This window comes from Muscardinus avellanarius (genome assembly GCF_963383645.1).
Source record: "Muscardinus avellanarius genome assembly, chromosome: 14".
Taxonomy (NCBI): domain Eukaryota; kingdom Metazoa; phylum Chordata; class Mammalia; order Rodentia; family Gliridae; genus Muscardinus; species Muscardinus avellanarius.
In genome coordinates, this window is record NC_137800.1 from 21,308,606 (window position 1) to 21,326,397 (window position 17,792).

Genomic DNA, 17,792 nt, shown 5'->3' on the forward strand with positions numbered 1-17,792 from the left:
TTTCTACTGCTATGTCCAGGATATGCTGAAACCTACAAACAGCTACCCTTATAGAGAGGACAATATTCCTTTTGTTACCTATATGTATGAGAAAATACTAAAACTAGGACATGGTGAAGCAGAATGATGCCCCTCTCCAAGGCTGTCTGCATCCTACTCCTCTCAAATTTATGAATCTGTTCCTGCACAGGACAATTACAATTGCAAAAAGAAAAGTTGCTAATTGGCTAACTTTGAAGTAAGGAGCTCATCCTGGGTTACCTAGGTAGACTTTAGGTAATCCCAAAGATGTTTATAAACGGAAGAGGGAGGCAAAAGAGAGTTAATGTCAGAGTGTTGCAAAGTGAGACTCAACTGACCATCGCTGGCTTTCAAAACAGAAGGCCATGAGCCAAGGAATGCCACAGCCTCTACAAGTTAGAAAAGAAAACTAAGTAGACTGTCCCCTAGAGCCTCCAGAAAAGAAGAAAGCCATGCTGACACCTTGATGTTACCCAGTGAGACGCATTTTGGACTTGCGGCCTTCGGAATTGTAAGATAACAAGTGTGTGTTAGTTTACACCATTACATCTTTAGGAATCTGTTAGAGCAGCATTAAGGAACAAGAAAGGAGAGAAATTTATGAATGAAAAAATGCAATGCAGCTGGGGGGGGGGCCAAAGCCTGGAAACAGTCAGAAGCTCATTTATTCTTTCTTTCTTTCTTTCTTTCTTTCTTTCTTTCTTTCTTTTCTTTCTTTCTTTCTTTCTTTTTTTTGTGATACTGGGGATGGAACCCAGGGGCATTCTACCTTCGAGCTACAACCCCAGTCCTCTTTTTTTATATTCTTTATTTTGAAATAGGGTCTCAAAGAGTTGCAAAGGGCCTAAGTAGCTGAGGCCTTCCCTGAACCAAAATCCTCCTGTCTCAGCTTCCCGAATGCTGGGATAACAAACGTGCTCCACCACTCCTGGCAGGATCTCATATCTTTTTAGCCATTCTTTTTTTTCTCTTCCAATATCTCCACTGACCTGTTACCAAGAAGAATCAGATCTGTATCTACAGAGCTGAATTTTCTTCTGAATTACAGACCTATAACTACTGGACATTTTTTCTGAATTATGTCCTCAGAGAGCCCAAGGCATGTAGATATTCTACCTCACTGTCCTTTTGTTCTCACCTCCAAGCTTCATCTTCTCCCTATGTTTCCTACATGTGTTGTTAACTAATTTAGAAACTTTGAACATCTTTTCCAATTGCATGAAATGTATTAGCCATTTCTTTGAACCTCACATCATACATATTTCTCTAACTGCTCTCCTGCGTTGTTACTTCTATTTCCTTAATTCAAACTTTCGCTCATTCTCACCTGCATTATTGTTGGAGACTTTGAGACAGCTCTGTAACATAAACCATGGATCGATGCCACACTCATGCTTATGTCCTGTCTATAAAATAATGCTCAATATATTAAGCATTAATTCCACATGTGACAATTAGAAACCTTCCTGATATAAATCCAAATTCCCTTTTTGCTTATAACAACCCAGAATCTTCTTCCATTCTTATTACAATTTCCCTGGTCTATATGTTAGCACAGTGATCTTGAAGCCTATCCCAGAACATTAGACCATTGTTCATTCCTGTGATTTTATAATACTATATGGATAATTTTCCTAGGCCCAGTACTGGACACAGCTCCAAAGCATCTGAAGATTTTGCAATGTTCTGTAGATTATAACTTGGATAATTATACCATTATCCAATCTCTAGAGATTATAACTCAGATATATTAAAAACATTCAAGTAAAATTCTACCTAGAGTACTCTAGATGAACAAACTAGTCCCTTTCTCTTTCTCTTCTAGCATTCCCCAATTTTTTCTCTCTGTATATGAATTTCAAATGGGCTTGATCCAGTTCAGGTCAAAGAAATAAAAAAAGTGACCTAGTTGATGAGAACCTAATAACAAAGAAATCTATAGAAAATTACTATGGCAGAAAAAAGGAATTCCCATAAAGTATTGAAGTGCATTCAGCTTTGAGGTTTTAGAAAGATGATCATTTAACTAGGTAGTATTAGATGACTACTGAAACCAAAGTTTGGGGAAAACGAAGTTTGGGGATAACCAAAGTATGCTATTTCTGGGGAGCCCAGCGGGTTCTGTTAAAAATGAAAATAGGAAGAAGCCAAAGTAAAAGATCAAACACTGATAAATCCTGGTGAATAAAAACTGGATAAAGCAAGAGATTCAAGATTATAAAAGTTGACAGAAACTAGAGATCTGATAGACCCCCTCAAGGGCCCTCTGAAGTATTATGAATTTGACACACACTGCTTGTCACAATTAAGAATATTAGGATCCAGGCTCAGAGAGGTTGGTGCATAGTGCTTAGGGCTGAGTTTATAGTCTGGATGGAACTTACATGGATTAGATTTAGAATGTACCCTAGACTTCATGGAGACAAGGAAGCCAAAATAAAAGTAGGGCTTAGCTGCTAAGAAGAGGCCCCTGAAGGTGTAGCCTTGGGAATTATATATGGTCGCTCCTTCCTTTGTGTCCTCTCTCTCTCTCTTTCTCTCTCTCTTCTCTCTCTCTCTCTCTCTCTCTCTCTCTCTCTCTCTCTCTCTCTCTCTCTCTCTGCTTCTGGTCTTCACAACATGAGAGCAGAGTCCTTCCACTTGTGCTTTCTCTGCCTCCAGCCCCCATGCCCTGAGCTCTGCACATGTAACCTGGCCTAACATGGACTGGACCCCTGAAATCTCCAGAAATGTAAGCAAATAATCTTCCTTCCTCTAAGGTGTGATCATTAGGCACCTTGTACTAAAGTAGTGATAATGCTGACTGAAAAAGAACTTAATCTCAGATGGGCTTTAGAATTAATTTTACTACAGAAAACATGCAGCCAGATGTGGAGGGAAAGATGTGCAGACCCTCTGGGAAGTTGAAATGCATGAAATGTACAAGGTTCAGTGGCCTCTTGAACCTCTGACTCAGAAAGTACAACATTTTTTAAATTAAAATTAAATTATTTAAAATACAAGATCAACATTTACATATAGATATAAACGTTGATCTTGTATTTAAAATACCTGATAGATTTAACATACCTGATAGATTTAATGGTGCATACAAAATCTTTCAACAACTGGTAAACATCCCCTTCATGTAGGCTGAATCAGAAAAAAATTTTGAAAATTAATGATATGAAAGCATTATCTACTAATGCAACAACAACTTTACAATAATAAAGCAGATTTTAAAAACAAACATGCTCCACATTTTTAAAGTTAAGGATTTTGTTCAGACTTTTATGCAAAATGTGCGTTCGACTCCTCCTTTGGTGTGTCCATCTCCCCACCTATTTGCCTCAGATTAATTCACACCTATCTACCCTCCTCTCAGATATTAGAGAGCATGTTATGGCTGTTATTTGTCATTCAGCTTAAAAATATCTAGTAGTGAATAAATAGGATGGTAATAAATAACAATATATTGGCGGTCTTTCGAATACATTTTTAGGTCAATCAAGCTGACCTAAGTGCCAAAACTTTGCTGGTAAACCACAAACACCAATAATATAGAAGGCATTATTGACTCTTACCCTTAGTCTGTAAGGAAAAAATTCTAATATATTTAGCATGATTCACCCCTATTTGAAACATAGAAATGGGTTTTTTCTTAAATTCCTAAATTCATTAAACTCATTTATCAGATGGGGAAAAAAGAGATGAGCGAACATACCCATTGTCCTGAACTAATCCCACCAAGGAACCATGCTTGTAGAAATCAAGCAGGTAAGCATTTAGTGGCATTCTTCTGCCTTGTCCGTCAAATTTTTGTGGCCACAGAAGGGGTGCTTGAGTGTAACTGACACCAATTGTGCGCATAATGACCTGGAAAAATACAATCGTGGATTTATTAGTTATGTGTAAAGTGAATTTGCAGTTCCTTACATTGTACCTTGTTGTCACACGTTGCCATCAGTGCTTTTAGCATGCTCTTTTTTATGGGGGGGGGGATACTGGTACTGGGCATGCTCTTTTTGATGAAGAAGGAGGTCTCTTCCTCACACCATGGTGACCCCATCCTAAGTGATTTTGGAGAAGGACCCACAAAATCATTGCTTCCACCGATGGCAAGTTTAACCCTCTGACCACTAGACTCATAGCAAGAATGAGTAGGAGAGAAAAGAAAGCTCATTTAAATTTTTGTTACTATTCTTATCAGGGCAAGGACTAGCTTTTACAAAGAGTACCAGAGAGCTGGGGACTTGATGTCACAAGAAAAGTTCAACTGAACAATCCTAATGATCTTTAGAATTCAGTGATTGAAATTAAAAAATAGGGAGGAAACATAACAAAAAGAGGAAGAAAAGATGGGCGTGGTGGCGCATACTTGTAATCCCAGCATTGGGGAGGCTAAAACAGGAGAATCACGGTTCGCAGACAGCCTCAGCTACTTAGTGAGGCCCTTTGCAACTCAGTGAGACCTTCAAAATAAAGAATCAAAATGGGGCTGGCAGTATAACTCAGAGGTAGAATTGTCCCTGCGTTCCATCCCCACTACTGCAAAACATAAAAGAAGAAAAAAAAGGAGGCAAATAAATAGTTTTCTACATCTGTTCATTTCTTTAAACTATACTTTATGGGATCAATAGAAACTAGTGTACTGAAAAGGAGACTATAAATTGATCCACCTACTTTCTAAAATAAATCAATAATAGCTTAGAAAGTTAAATATTTTATTTATTTATTTATTTATTTATTTATTTATTTACTTATTTTGGTGGTACTGGGGTTCCTGGAATCCCTTCTACCTCCGGGCCACACTCCCAGACCTATTTTTACATTTTTTTATTTGGAAACAGGGTCTCCTAAGCCAGCGCCTGCGGCTGGCTTCGAACCTGCGCGATCCTCCTGTCTCTGCCTCCCAAGCGCGGGGATTACAAGCGTGTGCCACCACGCCCGGCAAAAGTTGAATATTTAAATATTTTTATTCTCTTGACTCTAAAAACCTAGTGTGGGGGGGCACGCTCGCGTGCACGTGTGTGATTGTGTGTGTGTGTGTGTGTGTGTGTGTGTATGTGTGTGTATTAGGTATTGTTTGAACTCTGGTGCATTCTACCTCTAAGCTAAACCCCCAGCCCCATTCAATTGCTTTTATTTTGAAATAAGGTCTTGCTAAGTTACCATGTACTAGTCTAAAACCTGCAATTCTCCTATCTCAGCCTCCCAAATACTGAGATTATAGGTGTGCACCACCGCACCCAGATAGAAAATTCTTTTAACCCAGAAAATCTAGACCCAAGAGCAACTATTACACATGTCTTCAGATATTCATATTAACACCATTCATAATAGGGAAGCCTAGAAACAGACCAAACATTTATTAACAACAGTTAGAGTAACAGGTCATTCTATACTATGAAACGTTATAAGCAGCAAAAATAAAAAAGAGTTTTATCTCATAATATGCATGAATCTTAGGGACAACCACATTGAGTATCAAAAAAAAAGACACTCTAAGGAGACTATAATCGAATACTTTTTCACATTTAATAAAATTCAAAATCATGCCTAATGCGCCCTGGGCGTGGTGGCGCATGCTTGTAATCACAGCATTCAGGAGGCAGAGACCGGAGGATCACGGTTCGTGGAAAGCCTCAGCTACTTAGTGAGGCCCTCTGCAACTCAGTGAGACCCTGTTTCAAAAAAGAAAAAGACTAAAAAAAATAGGCTGGAGGTAGAATGCCCCTGGGTTTCATCCCCAGTACTGGGGGTGAGGGGTGTCTAAGAGTGACTTTGTAATATTACGCTTTTAAAAAGAAGGATGCAAAATGAATTTTAGGGAACATTGGGGAATAGCAAAGAGAAAGGGAGACAAGGAAATGAAATAGACATGAGGGTCCTCACTTCTTAGGGATATCATTATAATTTTATGTTTCATAGCTTATCTACATGCTATTTAGAGAAATATAACTATGCATATTTAGTATTATATTAAACTTTAATGAATAATAAAAATATGTAAGAGATCACAACTCACACTAAACTAGCAAATTGTATATAATGAGTCAGATATTTACCTGTGCAACATGCTTCAAGATGTATTTATAGTCATCTACATAAAATACAGAAAATAATGCTTTCTAAAATTATCGCTCCTACAGTGCAATCTTTTCTCATTTGTATACCATAATTTCATCTTCTTCAAAAACAGTTGCTAGCCAGATATAGAATATCCCCTGAAGAGCTCAGGGTTGAGATAGTAGAGTCGGAGGGTTGCAATCTCATCGGTAGATAAATCCATTATCCCTCATAATACCTCAGTGGTACTGGAGGCTGGCGGGATATGGCTGAAGACACTTGGTCCCCAGGGGTGTGGTCTTGGGGACTGTGCTTGTGTCTTTGAATCCCCTTGCCTGCTGGCTGTTTCTGGCCTTTGTGATTTGAGGAGCAGAGCCCATGTGGTCTTCCTCTCTCTATATCCCCCACTATGCCCCGAGACCCACAGATCCAGCCTCCAATGTACTGAACCCTGAGTCTCCAAGAAATTGGGAGCAAATAAACCTTCCTTCCTTTGTGTGGTCAGTTGCTCTGGACTATAATGTGAGACTCTTGACGGAGACAGTGGTGTATGCTAAGACATCGTGCAGACTAAGTAAAGCTCTGCGGAGGCTTGTTCATCAACCGGGGTCTTCACTTACATGATTTGGAACATCTGGTTGAAGCAAAACATCATCAAAGTTCCCAGAGAGACAAACAAATGGTGAAACCGCAACTCTTCCTTCTTTACAGCACATCAAGTGAGACACGAGCTGGGAGTCTTCACATTCTTTACCTGTGAATTCTGACCATAATAAATTGTGATGGATTGGGATTTTAAAAATCAGCCAAATAGTGAAGTCTCTCGTGTACCTGCTCTAGTCCGCCATGCTATAAGTCCGCCATTTGACTCTTCAGAAACGATTTCCCAATGAAGACAGAGTGAAAAGTATCATGCAAAGTGAACAGCATGGCTTCAGAGAGGACACACCGAATAAACGTGAGCTATTCACTTTAGTATCACTATGATAAAAATGTGTATTCGACTTTAGTTGGTTTGATCAACAGGAAGTAAAAAATTAAATGTAAATTATATGGTCTTTTAATAGAAAATTCTTGTTACCATGGGCTCTAATTTGTAAGTGAACCTGAATATTCAAAGGCTTCAGCTTCCTCCCCTGTACTGTGCACAGGTTTACACCATTACTGTCTGCTTTGCTCTTGCGGTTTCCTACTTTAATACGGCTCAGGAAGCTACAAGCTCCACCTCCTTGAATTCGTCCAATTGAAGATGTTAGAGGATAATGAATCTAATATATTAACACCCAAAGCTCAAAGCTTTCCTCTGTATCTCAGTTGCTTTTTTCTATTTATTTCCCCTTGGAGGGTTTCCATCTACTAGCCATTAAAAAAAAAAGTGAGAGAAAATACTAATTGTATATATTATTTTAGAGTATTCAGACATACTAATCATTTAAAGTTCACCAAAACTAAGAAGGTAATGTTATTGTCTTTCTGATATTCTGTTGAGAAAAATAAGGCATGATTTGGGGGGTCATTTCTACCAAGATCTCACCGCCCATAGCAGCAGAGACAGGGTTTAAACCCAGGGAATCTGCTTACAGTCGGTGTTTACAAACAGTAAGTATATTTTTTTCTGAAGAAAAAGAGTGACATAATTAGTTTCTAATTTTTTTCTGATATCACAGATGTCTTTATTCTATTTTCTAGAACTGATTCAAAGACAGCCTTTAGTCAATATTATTTATGAATGGATCTATTTAGTTTCATTCCTCGCTACATTCTTAATTTCATATAATCACAATTTCTTTTCTTTTTTTTTTTTGGAAAGCAGAAGGAATCTATTCTAAGGCAGGCCAATCTTTCTGGGGTTCCAGTTTTCTTCTGAAATAACAAATATATATATTTGAAGGATACGGGGATAAAACCCACCCAGGCCTTTCACATGCTAGGCAAGTCCTCTACCACTGAGCCAAACTCCCACCCCTGCGATAAAGTATTCCCAGGCGACTATTTATTTTTAAATTGCTCCACAATGCAACTGAAATAAACTTACCAATTTTGGATAATGGAAGTTGATATTCTTGTTTCATATCAGCCAATTTGGACACAATTAGTAGAAAACTGGCAAAGTCCTTTGTTATCTGCATGTTATACTCATCTAGAGCAGCCATGAAGTCTTCAGGAAGATCATCAAGGAACACCTAGAAGGCAAAGGTTTTTCAGAGAGATTGATACGCTCTTCTTAAAAACTGAATTCTCGAGCCGGGTGTGGTGGTGCGTGCTTGTAATCACAGCATTCAGGAGGCTGAGACAGGAGGATCATGGTTCACGGACAGCCTCAGCCACTTAGTGAAGCTCTTGCAACTCAGTGAGATTCTGTTTCAAAACAGAAAATAAAAAAATAGGGCTGGGGGTATAGCTTGAATGAATGCCCCCGGGTTCCATCCTCAGTACCGCAATGAACGCCCCCCCCCAAAAAAAAAACTGAATTATTGTTGGAATTAGAAAGAGCAAACAACTTATATCATTCTATAGGTATATATTTACTTACTAATGCCATGGTTACAGATCTTCATTGGTGAAATTGAGGCAAAATTCCTTTGTGTTTCTCTTTGCATTTATAAAAAGAAACACTATACTCTTTGCTCTTAAAAATTTGCTTTGACACTGTTTAATCAAAATCACCTTTTAAATAGAAGCATACCCTCAAATGTCATGAGACTTAAGAATATTTCAAAGAATCTGCTGACATCCTTGGAGAGCAAGCAACATAATAAACATGTTTGCATGGCTGGAATGAACCTCATTTGGCTGTGAGAGTTGGAATCACCATGATTAAAAATTAATAATGGCCGAGCATGGTGGCGCACGCTTGTAATCCCCACACTTGGGAGGCGGAGACAGGAGGATCGCGCTGATTCAAAGCCAGCCGCGCTGGTTTAAGAGAACCTGTTTCCAAAAATAAAAAAGTATAAAATAGGTCTGGGAGTGTATCCCAGAGGTAGAAGGGCTTCCAGAAACCCCAGTACCACCAAAAATAAAAAATAAAAATTTAAAAATTTAAAAAATTAAAAATTAATAATGAATAAAATTATTTTTCTACCTATACTCATGAAAGAGATGTATCTCTAATTTTCTTTTTTAATTTCTTTATTGATGCATTGCAGCCATCCATCTTAATGGGATAAGAGACTTGTATAGACATACATGCACACATCACCCCATTAGCCTTTACGCAATCTTTGTGAAGTTTCTGATATTAAGGTTACAGTTTGGGCATGGAAAGAGATAGCCATCTCTACCCTACAAGATACCTTGATGTGGGATTTTCCAATTTCCAAAACTGTGAAAAACAGATTTCTATTACTTATCAGCCACCTAGTCTTTGCTATGTTCTAATATTCCAAACAGACTGAGATAAAGATTTTGTGAAAAAGTGATGTTCTGTGTTTTTTCTATTCTCTCTTTATTTCATATATTTTTGTTCCTTTATTATATATAAATGAAGAGACCTAGTTGCTTTCCTCTAGCAATATTTCTGTTTAATAAATGTTATAATCCTTTGTAGATTTTATTTGCTTTTTAAGGCTTTTTCATGAAGCATCACACATTTTATACAGATCTGTTACCCAGCAAATTTCAGTGACGAAACTCACTACATGTTTGTCTTTAATTCCAGCTCTATATCACCACCAAAAACTTTAATAGGCTTTTTAAATTTCACTTGAAGTTCCACCTGGATACTCTAACTCTAATTTTTAACTCATTTGAGAATTGGCAAATTCTCTGAGTCAAAAGCTGTTAGAGATTTCTATCATACCTTGGAAAAGTTCTTGCTATAATGCAATCTTCGCATATCTAGTTTTTTTAAGCTTTCTGTTGTAGTAAGAATGACAACATTCTACTCTATCTTACTTGGAAGTAAAAAAATTTGCAATATGATTTACAAAAACGAGAGAGAAGCAATAAGTCTCTAATCAGAATCTTCTTTTATTATATTTCTTTTATTTCTTTTCTTTTATTTTATTTTATTTTATTTACTTTTCCAGTACTGGGGATGGAACCCAGGGGCATTCTACCTCTGAGCTATAACTCCAGCACTGTTTTTTATTCTTTTTATTTGAAAATAGGGTCTCACTGAGTTGCAAAGGGCCTCAGTAAGTAGCTGAGGTTGTCTGCGAACCGTGATCCTCCTGTCTCAGACTCCCAAATGCTAGGATTACAAGCGTGCGCCACCATGCCCAGCTATTATACTTATTTTTATAATGACCTTTTTTAAGAATAGAGATATTTTGTTTTATAAGTTAAACATAAACTTATTTGAACCAAGAAATTAAACAATATTTCAAGAATGCACATGTAGTAAAGAAGTGTGAAGATGATATTTCAGTGACTAATGTGCTCAGAAGTCTAGAGGACATTCTGTGAGAGCACATTTGTTATTCAACATTATGGGATTAGAAGGCATAGACAAACTCTTCTCTTTTTATTCCTTGGTGCCCTTTCACTGAGGTTGTCAGCTTAGTACACTTTCTCAAATTCTAGTTAACTGCCAGTAATAGTATTAGAAATGATATGGGATTATGACCAAAGATAATATTGCAGATAAAATTGGGAAAGAATTTTGGTCTCTGAATCAAAGAACGATTTTCTAGATGGCTATTAGAATCTAATATTTTCTCAGAGAAAGCATTAGAGTTCACAACACAGTATCTCAAGGCAAAAAGGTCCTGAAAGAACTGTGGGTTTCAAGGACAGTTGTTTGACTTGCAGATATAATTACTTTCATCTTTTTTTTTAGGCTCTCAATGTTGTTATTTGATATGAGCAAATTAAAACCATGAATGAGATTTTTGTCCCATTCTTCCTCAAGGCATTTAACTTTCTGAGAGATTTACAGAGTGGGGCTTTTTAATTACATATTAAATATCATTCTAGTTAAAAAAAGAATGAGTTATTTTATAAAGTGAATTGATTATCCTATGTTAATAAAAGCTTACTGCTGTGGAATCATTTTTGGTACAATCTAATCACCTTAACTAATAAACCTTAACTAATAGATCATTCACTTTACCTTTGATTGATAAAACTTGATGTTAGCATCTAGGAATTTTGCTGGAATATACTGTCTTCCAAAGAGATGTGCCAAGACTAATACTAGCTTTTCCATAACATCTTGAGAAAAATGTTTTGAATCTATACAAAACAAAGTATTTGGTTATAAAGGTGAAAAAGGTGAAAATATGTCTGTCCATTTTATGAGGTTTAAATTGAAAGTTACATTTTATTTCAGAGATACTAATATTTTTGTGTGTGATACTTGGGGCTGAACTCAGGGGCATTCTACCTCTAAGCCACACGCACAGCTCTGTTTTATTTTTTATTTTGAAACAGGGCCTTGCTAAGTTGCTGAGGTTGGCTGTGAACCTGCGATCCTTCTGTTCTAGTCTCCCAAGTACTGGGATTTCAGGTGTGCTGCACCATCCCCAGATAAAATTAGACCTTTGAGACAAATACAGCAACTGTGGAATAACTCTGCCAACTGTTCTCAACTGTGCTGTTTTTCATTCTTGCTTCACCCTAGCTAAGATCCTAGTCATTCCAACCACAATTGCCTATTTTTTCCTTACTTTGGTCTATCTTGGTAGATAATTAGACTTCTTAAAGAATTTATGATCATGTCTCTCAACTGCTCACAAATTTCTGATGACATCTCAATACCTGCAAACAATATTTAACTTCCTTAACATAGCTTGAAATTTTTTCAAAATTAAGCACACAAACAGCCTCCCAGCTTCACTTACCTGCCTTAACTTCCTTCACTTTTCTAAGTTATTGCCAACTTGAATTACTCTGTTTTGTACAACACATGAATATCGTACTGTCGTAGTTCAAAAGTTTTGAGATTTAATAATTTGGGCTCTAGATTCAGACCACTTATCTTTGAATCTCGGTCATGACTTACTAAAAGTGTAGAATAGAGTTGCACATGGTGGCACCCATCTGTAATCCTAGCATGTGGGATGCTGAGACAGGAGGACTGCAGGTTTGAGGCTAGCCTCGATGACTTAGTAAAAGCCTATCTCAAATTTAAAAAAATAATAATAAAACTAGGGGAGCAGCTCAGTGATAGAATACCCCTGAGTTCAATGCCCAGTACAAAAACAAACAAACAAAAAACCACCGTAAAGGATGGGACCAGGGAAATTTATTTAAGTTCCCTGTACCTCAGCTTTCTCTTACCTGAAATAAAGATAGTTATATTATGTCTTATAAAGTTATTAAAATTTCCATACTCAAATTTGCAATGCCCTATATCTATCCTCACATCAGTAAACAAAACTGTTTTCTATTGCCCGAAGTTACTCCTCCTCTTACAGATCTTTCAAGGAAACAGAAGTTTTTGAGTAATCTTATGTTATATAGCAATGCACTTTTACCACATAGCAACTAGACGTATTGAGCAAAGTAGAGTGTTCCTATTAATTAATTGTAGAAAATAAAGTAATGGAAAGGCATTGAATTTACCAGGCATTAAAATATAGCAACAAATCACAAATATTGCAAGAGGAAAAAATTATTTTAGGGCCAGTGTGTAAGAGATTCACTGTTTAAATGTTGAAATCAAAGGATTTTAATAAAAATTGTGTTAAATTGAATTTATCAAAAATTTATATGATGTAGGCAAAAATGAAATATGGTTAAAAGGAAAAGATTCTAGATTATATAATTAACTTAATACCAGTTATTTCAACTTACTATGCAATTATAGTCAGAGAAAATGATTGAAATAAATATTTACAAGTATTAAAACTAATTTTCTGTGGATAATAAAAGTTTAGACTTTTGCAGTATTGGAAAGAGATCCCACCCTATTTTATTTTATTTTTATCTTTTATTTATTTAGTGTGAAACAGGGTCTTGCTAAGTTGTTGGAGGTGGCCTCAAACCATGATACTCCTGTCTTAGCTTCCCAAGTACTGGAATTACAGGTTTGTGCCAACCATGCTCAGCTAATATATATATATATTTTGGGGGGGGTGGTACTGGGGTTCCTGGAAACCATTCTCTGGGCTATACTCCAAGACCTATTTTATATTTTTATTTGGAAACAGGGTCTCTTAAGCCAGCGAGGCTGGCTTTGAACCTGTGTGATCCTCCTGTCTCTGCCTCACAAGTATGGGGATTACAAGCATATGCTACCACGCCCAGCTAGCTAATATTTTTTTTAACATACTGCCTTCCTACATCCTTTTTTTTCTGTAGTGAGTAAACATTATATTTGATTAGAAGAAAATATTTTCCAAAAATTGTATATTATTCAATATGATCTAAATCCTGAAGGCTAGGAATTATTGAAGTTAATACTTTCAAGAAATTCAGATTTAAAAACAGATGTCACGGCCAGGCATGGTGGCACATACTTTTAATCCCAGTACTTGGGAGGCTGAGACAGGAGGATCACTGGTTTGCAGCCAGAATATTTTCCTTTTAACTCAACTACTTAGTGAGGCCCTCCACAATTTAGTGAGACCCTGTTTCCAAATAAAGAATGAAAAATAGGGCTGGTGGTATGGCTCAGAGGTAGAGTGCCCCTGGGCTCAATCCTCAGTACTGCAAGAAAAAAAAAAGATGTCACAAAACATGGCTCCCTTTCACATAATCTATTGTAATTAGTATTCAGCTTTAGCTTATCTAATATGGAGATCTATAAGTTATCTCCATACTAACTATATTTTCTTTGTAAACGTATGCCCAAAATGCTAGCTTTCTGCATATCTGTTATTATTTTTGGAATATATACTTATATATTAAAACCTCAAGCTTACCTTTCATAGTTGGCTGACAAAGATTATGGAAAAGACCTCTTACCAGAAAACTAACAAAAACCAGATTAGAGGGCTCATGGTAATGCAAATGTGACACAAGTCCAGCAAACCCCATCGGATTGCCCTCTTGATCTACGTATCCCTAAAGAACAAAAACAATTTGTTAGTTTGACAAACACATGATTAATAAATAGCTTACTAGCTGCCTGTTTAAAGTGTTTAATGCCATTGTAAGAAAGATTGGCAACTGTTAACTGGTCCAACTTTGATAGTTATAGCAATTATAAATAATATTAATCATTGAATAGGAACTTCCAAAGACTGCTATTGGTTCAACAAGGTCACAAATCTAAATAGTCAAAAACCTTCTTTCACAATAGATTAAAAAAAAAAAGTTACCATACCTCTTTCATCAGGAACTGCATTGCAAACAAAAAGTAGAGTTTCAACATCTCCACTGTTTCGGGTTTTTTGAAGGACAGCAGTGAGTGCTTTAACACTGACAGTGCCTATAAAAAAGGACACTTTACTCACACAATGTTAAGCAAAACCTAATGAAACTGAAGGGTCATTGCTCGGATTTCTAAAAGATCAGCGGACCTGACCACTTCCCGGGCCAGTGATAAAGTCTAAAGCCCAGGCAATGCCCGTTGGGTACCTTTGCCTTGCCATCCTCTGGGTCGTCTGCCTTGGAAGCCAACAACAAGAGTCGCAGAATTAGAGTTATGCCAAGAGGAAACTGTCCTCTCAGCTCAGGAACTTTGGATTTTATGAGTTTTACTATTTTGGGCAATGGAATATCAAAGAAATAGACATCACCCAGCAGGTCTTGACCTCGTCTTCCAGCACGACCAGACATCTGGAAACGAAATAGAATCACAATGTGAAATTCTCCTAAGTATTTTTCCGATCATAGCGTAAGAATTCAGATTTTTACATGTTGCCAAGCAAGTAAATTGTGTCTATGTTCAAACATTAACTGAAATGAACATCCAGCAATGTCAGGCTTCAAAATTTTACCATGAATGATAAAGAGTTGATAAATCAGAGATGTATAGTTTTAATGTTTTAATGTATAGTTTTAGTAGTTTTAATTTAATCCATGTCATTAATTATTCCAGGTATTTGTATGATAATATAATTATTATATATAAAATATATCACAAATAATAGCCACAAGTTTGCTTACAGCTGAACTCTACCAATTTTCTCTCCCTATCTTCTCTCTTCTCTTCTCTCTTTCTGTCTCTCTCTTCCTTTCTCTCCTGCCCTTTCTCCCACAACAAAAAACAAAAATGTGTTGAGCTACAAGCACAAAACAAAATCTTTGCATAAATTGAGGAAATACACGAGTGAGATTAAATGCATAATTCTTTTTTTTTTTTTTTTTTTGGTGGTACTGGGGTTCCTGGAAGCCCTTCTACCTCCGGGCTACACTCCCAGACCTATTTTATTAATTTTTTTATTTGGAAACAGGGTCTCTTAAGCCAGCGCGGCTGGCTCCGAACCAGCGCAATCCTCCTGTCTCCGCCTCCCATGCGCGGAGATACAAGCGTGCGCCACCACGCCCGGCTAAATGCATAATTCTTTAAAAATTTCTTCACAGAGGTTATATTAATTCTCACTTAAGTGCATAAAGTGTGCTATTTTTTTCACATACAAAAAGCACTACAAAATATGAGGTATATATAATCACTATCCTCATGGCACAATGTGGAAACTGGGGCCTAGAGAGCATAAAAAACTTGCCCACAGTCAAAAAACCAAAAGTGGAAGATCTAGGACTGTAAGCTTGGCATTTTAGTTTCCAAGTCCATCAACCCAAGTATACTAACACCCTGGCCTTGGAACCCTAAATATGAGATTCCCAAAGGTGAACTATAAAGGAGTTCACATGAAAATAAAAACAACAGTGGCTGGTAAAATTGGTGAGAAATTAGAGGTTTTTAGAGAGAAAAGGAAATGCTTTGATAAAAACATGAAAGTTCAGCTGGGATGTAGATCAGTGGCAAAGCACTTGCCTGGCAAGTGCATTGCCCTGGGTTCAACCCCCAGTCCAAAAAGACAAAAAAAAAAAAAGACCCCCTTTAAAAACCTGAATGTTAGGTAACATTCATACATTGGGTTTGATGCTGCCAGCAAAAATACTAGCCAAGTGTTCCTGGGCAGGGTAACTAAACAAAGGCAAACTCTACTTTCTGAAGGACATAGTAAAATAGAGAATTAGGGAAAATATTTTAATAATACAAGGCCAAGAGTGTATGATGAAAGATGGTAGATACAGGGATAGCAAGGCAAAAATCAAATACCACGACAGAAGAGTAATGAAATGGGCTTGATCGTGCATCAGGACCAAAGAACAGAAATGCATCAAACATTGCTCCAGAGTGCAAAATCCTAAGCATAGCAAAAACAAGTGTTTATAGAACCCCTTTCTTATAAATCACTTTATTTAATTTTGTAAATCTGATGAGATAGTGCCTGTCACCCATATTATGGAGATAGGAAAGGAGAATCAGATAGTTGAGCTATCTCATCAAAGGCCACACACCTGATCAGCAGTAGTCATATAATCCCAAACTAATGTGTTTTTCCTTATACCATACCCCAAAATGGTAGCCAGCCAGGGATGAATGCCGAGTATACTATACCGTGAATTGTAGCATCCTTGTCAACTAATAGTTCACATTTTTACTACTTTATGGCTATATTTTAGCGATACATTGAGATAGTTATGTATAAACTACCTGTCTGTAATTTAAAGCATCCAGAAAAACTGAGTTTTGAGCAAAAACCACAGATTTACAAGGCATATTGATTCCCAAAGCAAGTGTTCCAGTAGCTGTCACAACCTACAAAGAGAATAAAAGAATGAACTCATGAAATCATATTTTAATAGAATGCAAGTGTTTCCTTCAAAAAGGCTCCTGAAACACTCCTTGACTGTCTGTCAAATCACAGTGGAAATGCTGTAGATACTGGACACATTGGCATTCTTCCTATTTTACAAACACATCCTGAAATCAAGCTCATTACAATGCTAGTTGCTTATCACAAAATATCCTTCCCCCCAGTAGTCATTTGTCCTGGTGTTTCAGTTGTCTGCTCAAATGTCTGGACCCCCATCTAAACTAATCATCATTATCTACCTCTTTTTCCTACATTATTTATCTTTCTAGTAATAATAACTGGCAGAGGCAGAGCCATTCCTGCTGCATGACAGGGTCGCAGCTGGGAAGAGAATTCCGCAGGGCTGGAAGACTCTGGCAAAACTGAAGCCATTAACCCTCTTGATTTTAGTTATAATAATGATAATGTTAATGAAATTTGAACATTGCTTTGAGTATTGATGTTTTGTAATAATATGAAAATTGATGTGAATATGACTGAAAAATGTCCTAAGATTTGTACTGGGGTTAGAATTAAGAAGAATATGACTATGGGAGAACTTTTAAAAAGCTACATAGAAAAGAGCTCTTTGCTCTTCTGCTTACAACACCTAACTCACTTAAGGTTTTAGTTATGAAAGGAAAAAGTTAACTTTAGGCAAATTAAACCTACTGTGCAAGGCCCTCCATATGTTGCTTATAAGTTAGGGGGTAGACTGTAGTATACCCCTCCGGGGGCTAGCACTAATCAGAATACTTTTCCACCTCCAACCATCCTCCACTTTCCCGTACAGGAGTGTATAATGATTGGAAAGCACAGAGTTAATATTACTGGAAAATGGCTTGATGTCAGGACTCTGCCGTTCCTACAGAGGGTTGGGCAGGCAGGGACCTCCTTGGTGCCTGCTCACTAAAGCACAAAAGAGTTCTCTTGGTAAACAACTTAACAAGTATTGTATGTTAGAGAAATAAAATAAGTTTAGTATAAATTTGGTGGTTGGGTCAAAATAAGTTAATAGAATAC

At 37.0% G+C, this 17,792-nt stretch overlaps 1 protein-coding gene across 1 annotated transcript in view; it reads right to left on the reverse strand.

Moving 5' to 3' along the window:
* LOC308273107 (putative ATP-dependent RNA helicase DDX60) overlaps positions 1–17,792 on the reverse strand; it is a gene marked incomplete at both ends in the record, with an annotated part of 94,393 nt that overhangs the window by 441 nt on the left and 76,160 nt on the right. Inside the window, 9 exons of the mRNA XM_080710224.1 lie at positions 3,091–3,153; positions 3,725–3,876; positions 6,690–6,832; positions 8,105–8,252; positions 11,126–11,247; positions 13,881–14,022; positions 14,285–14,389; positions 14,539–14,739; positions 16,628–16,732. Of these exons, the coding sequence (XP_080566350.1) occupies positions 3,091–3,153; positions 3,725–3,876; positions 6,690–6,832; positions 8,105–8,252; positions 11,126–11,247; positions 13,881–14,022; positions 14,285–14,389; positions 14,539–14,739; positions 16,628–16,732 (1,181 nt within the window). The remainder of the gene's footprint in view (positions 1–3,090; positions 3,154–3,724; positions 3,877–6,689; positions 6,833–8,104; positions 8,253–11,125; positions 11,248–13,880; positions 14,023–14,284; positions 14,390–14,538; positions 14,740–16,627; positions 16,733–17,792) is intronic.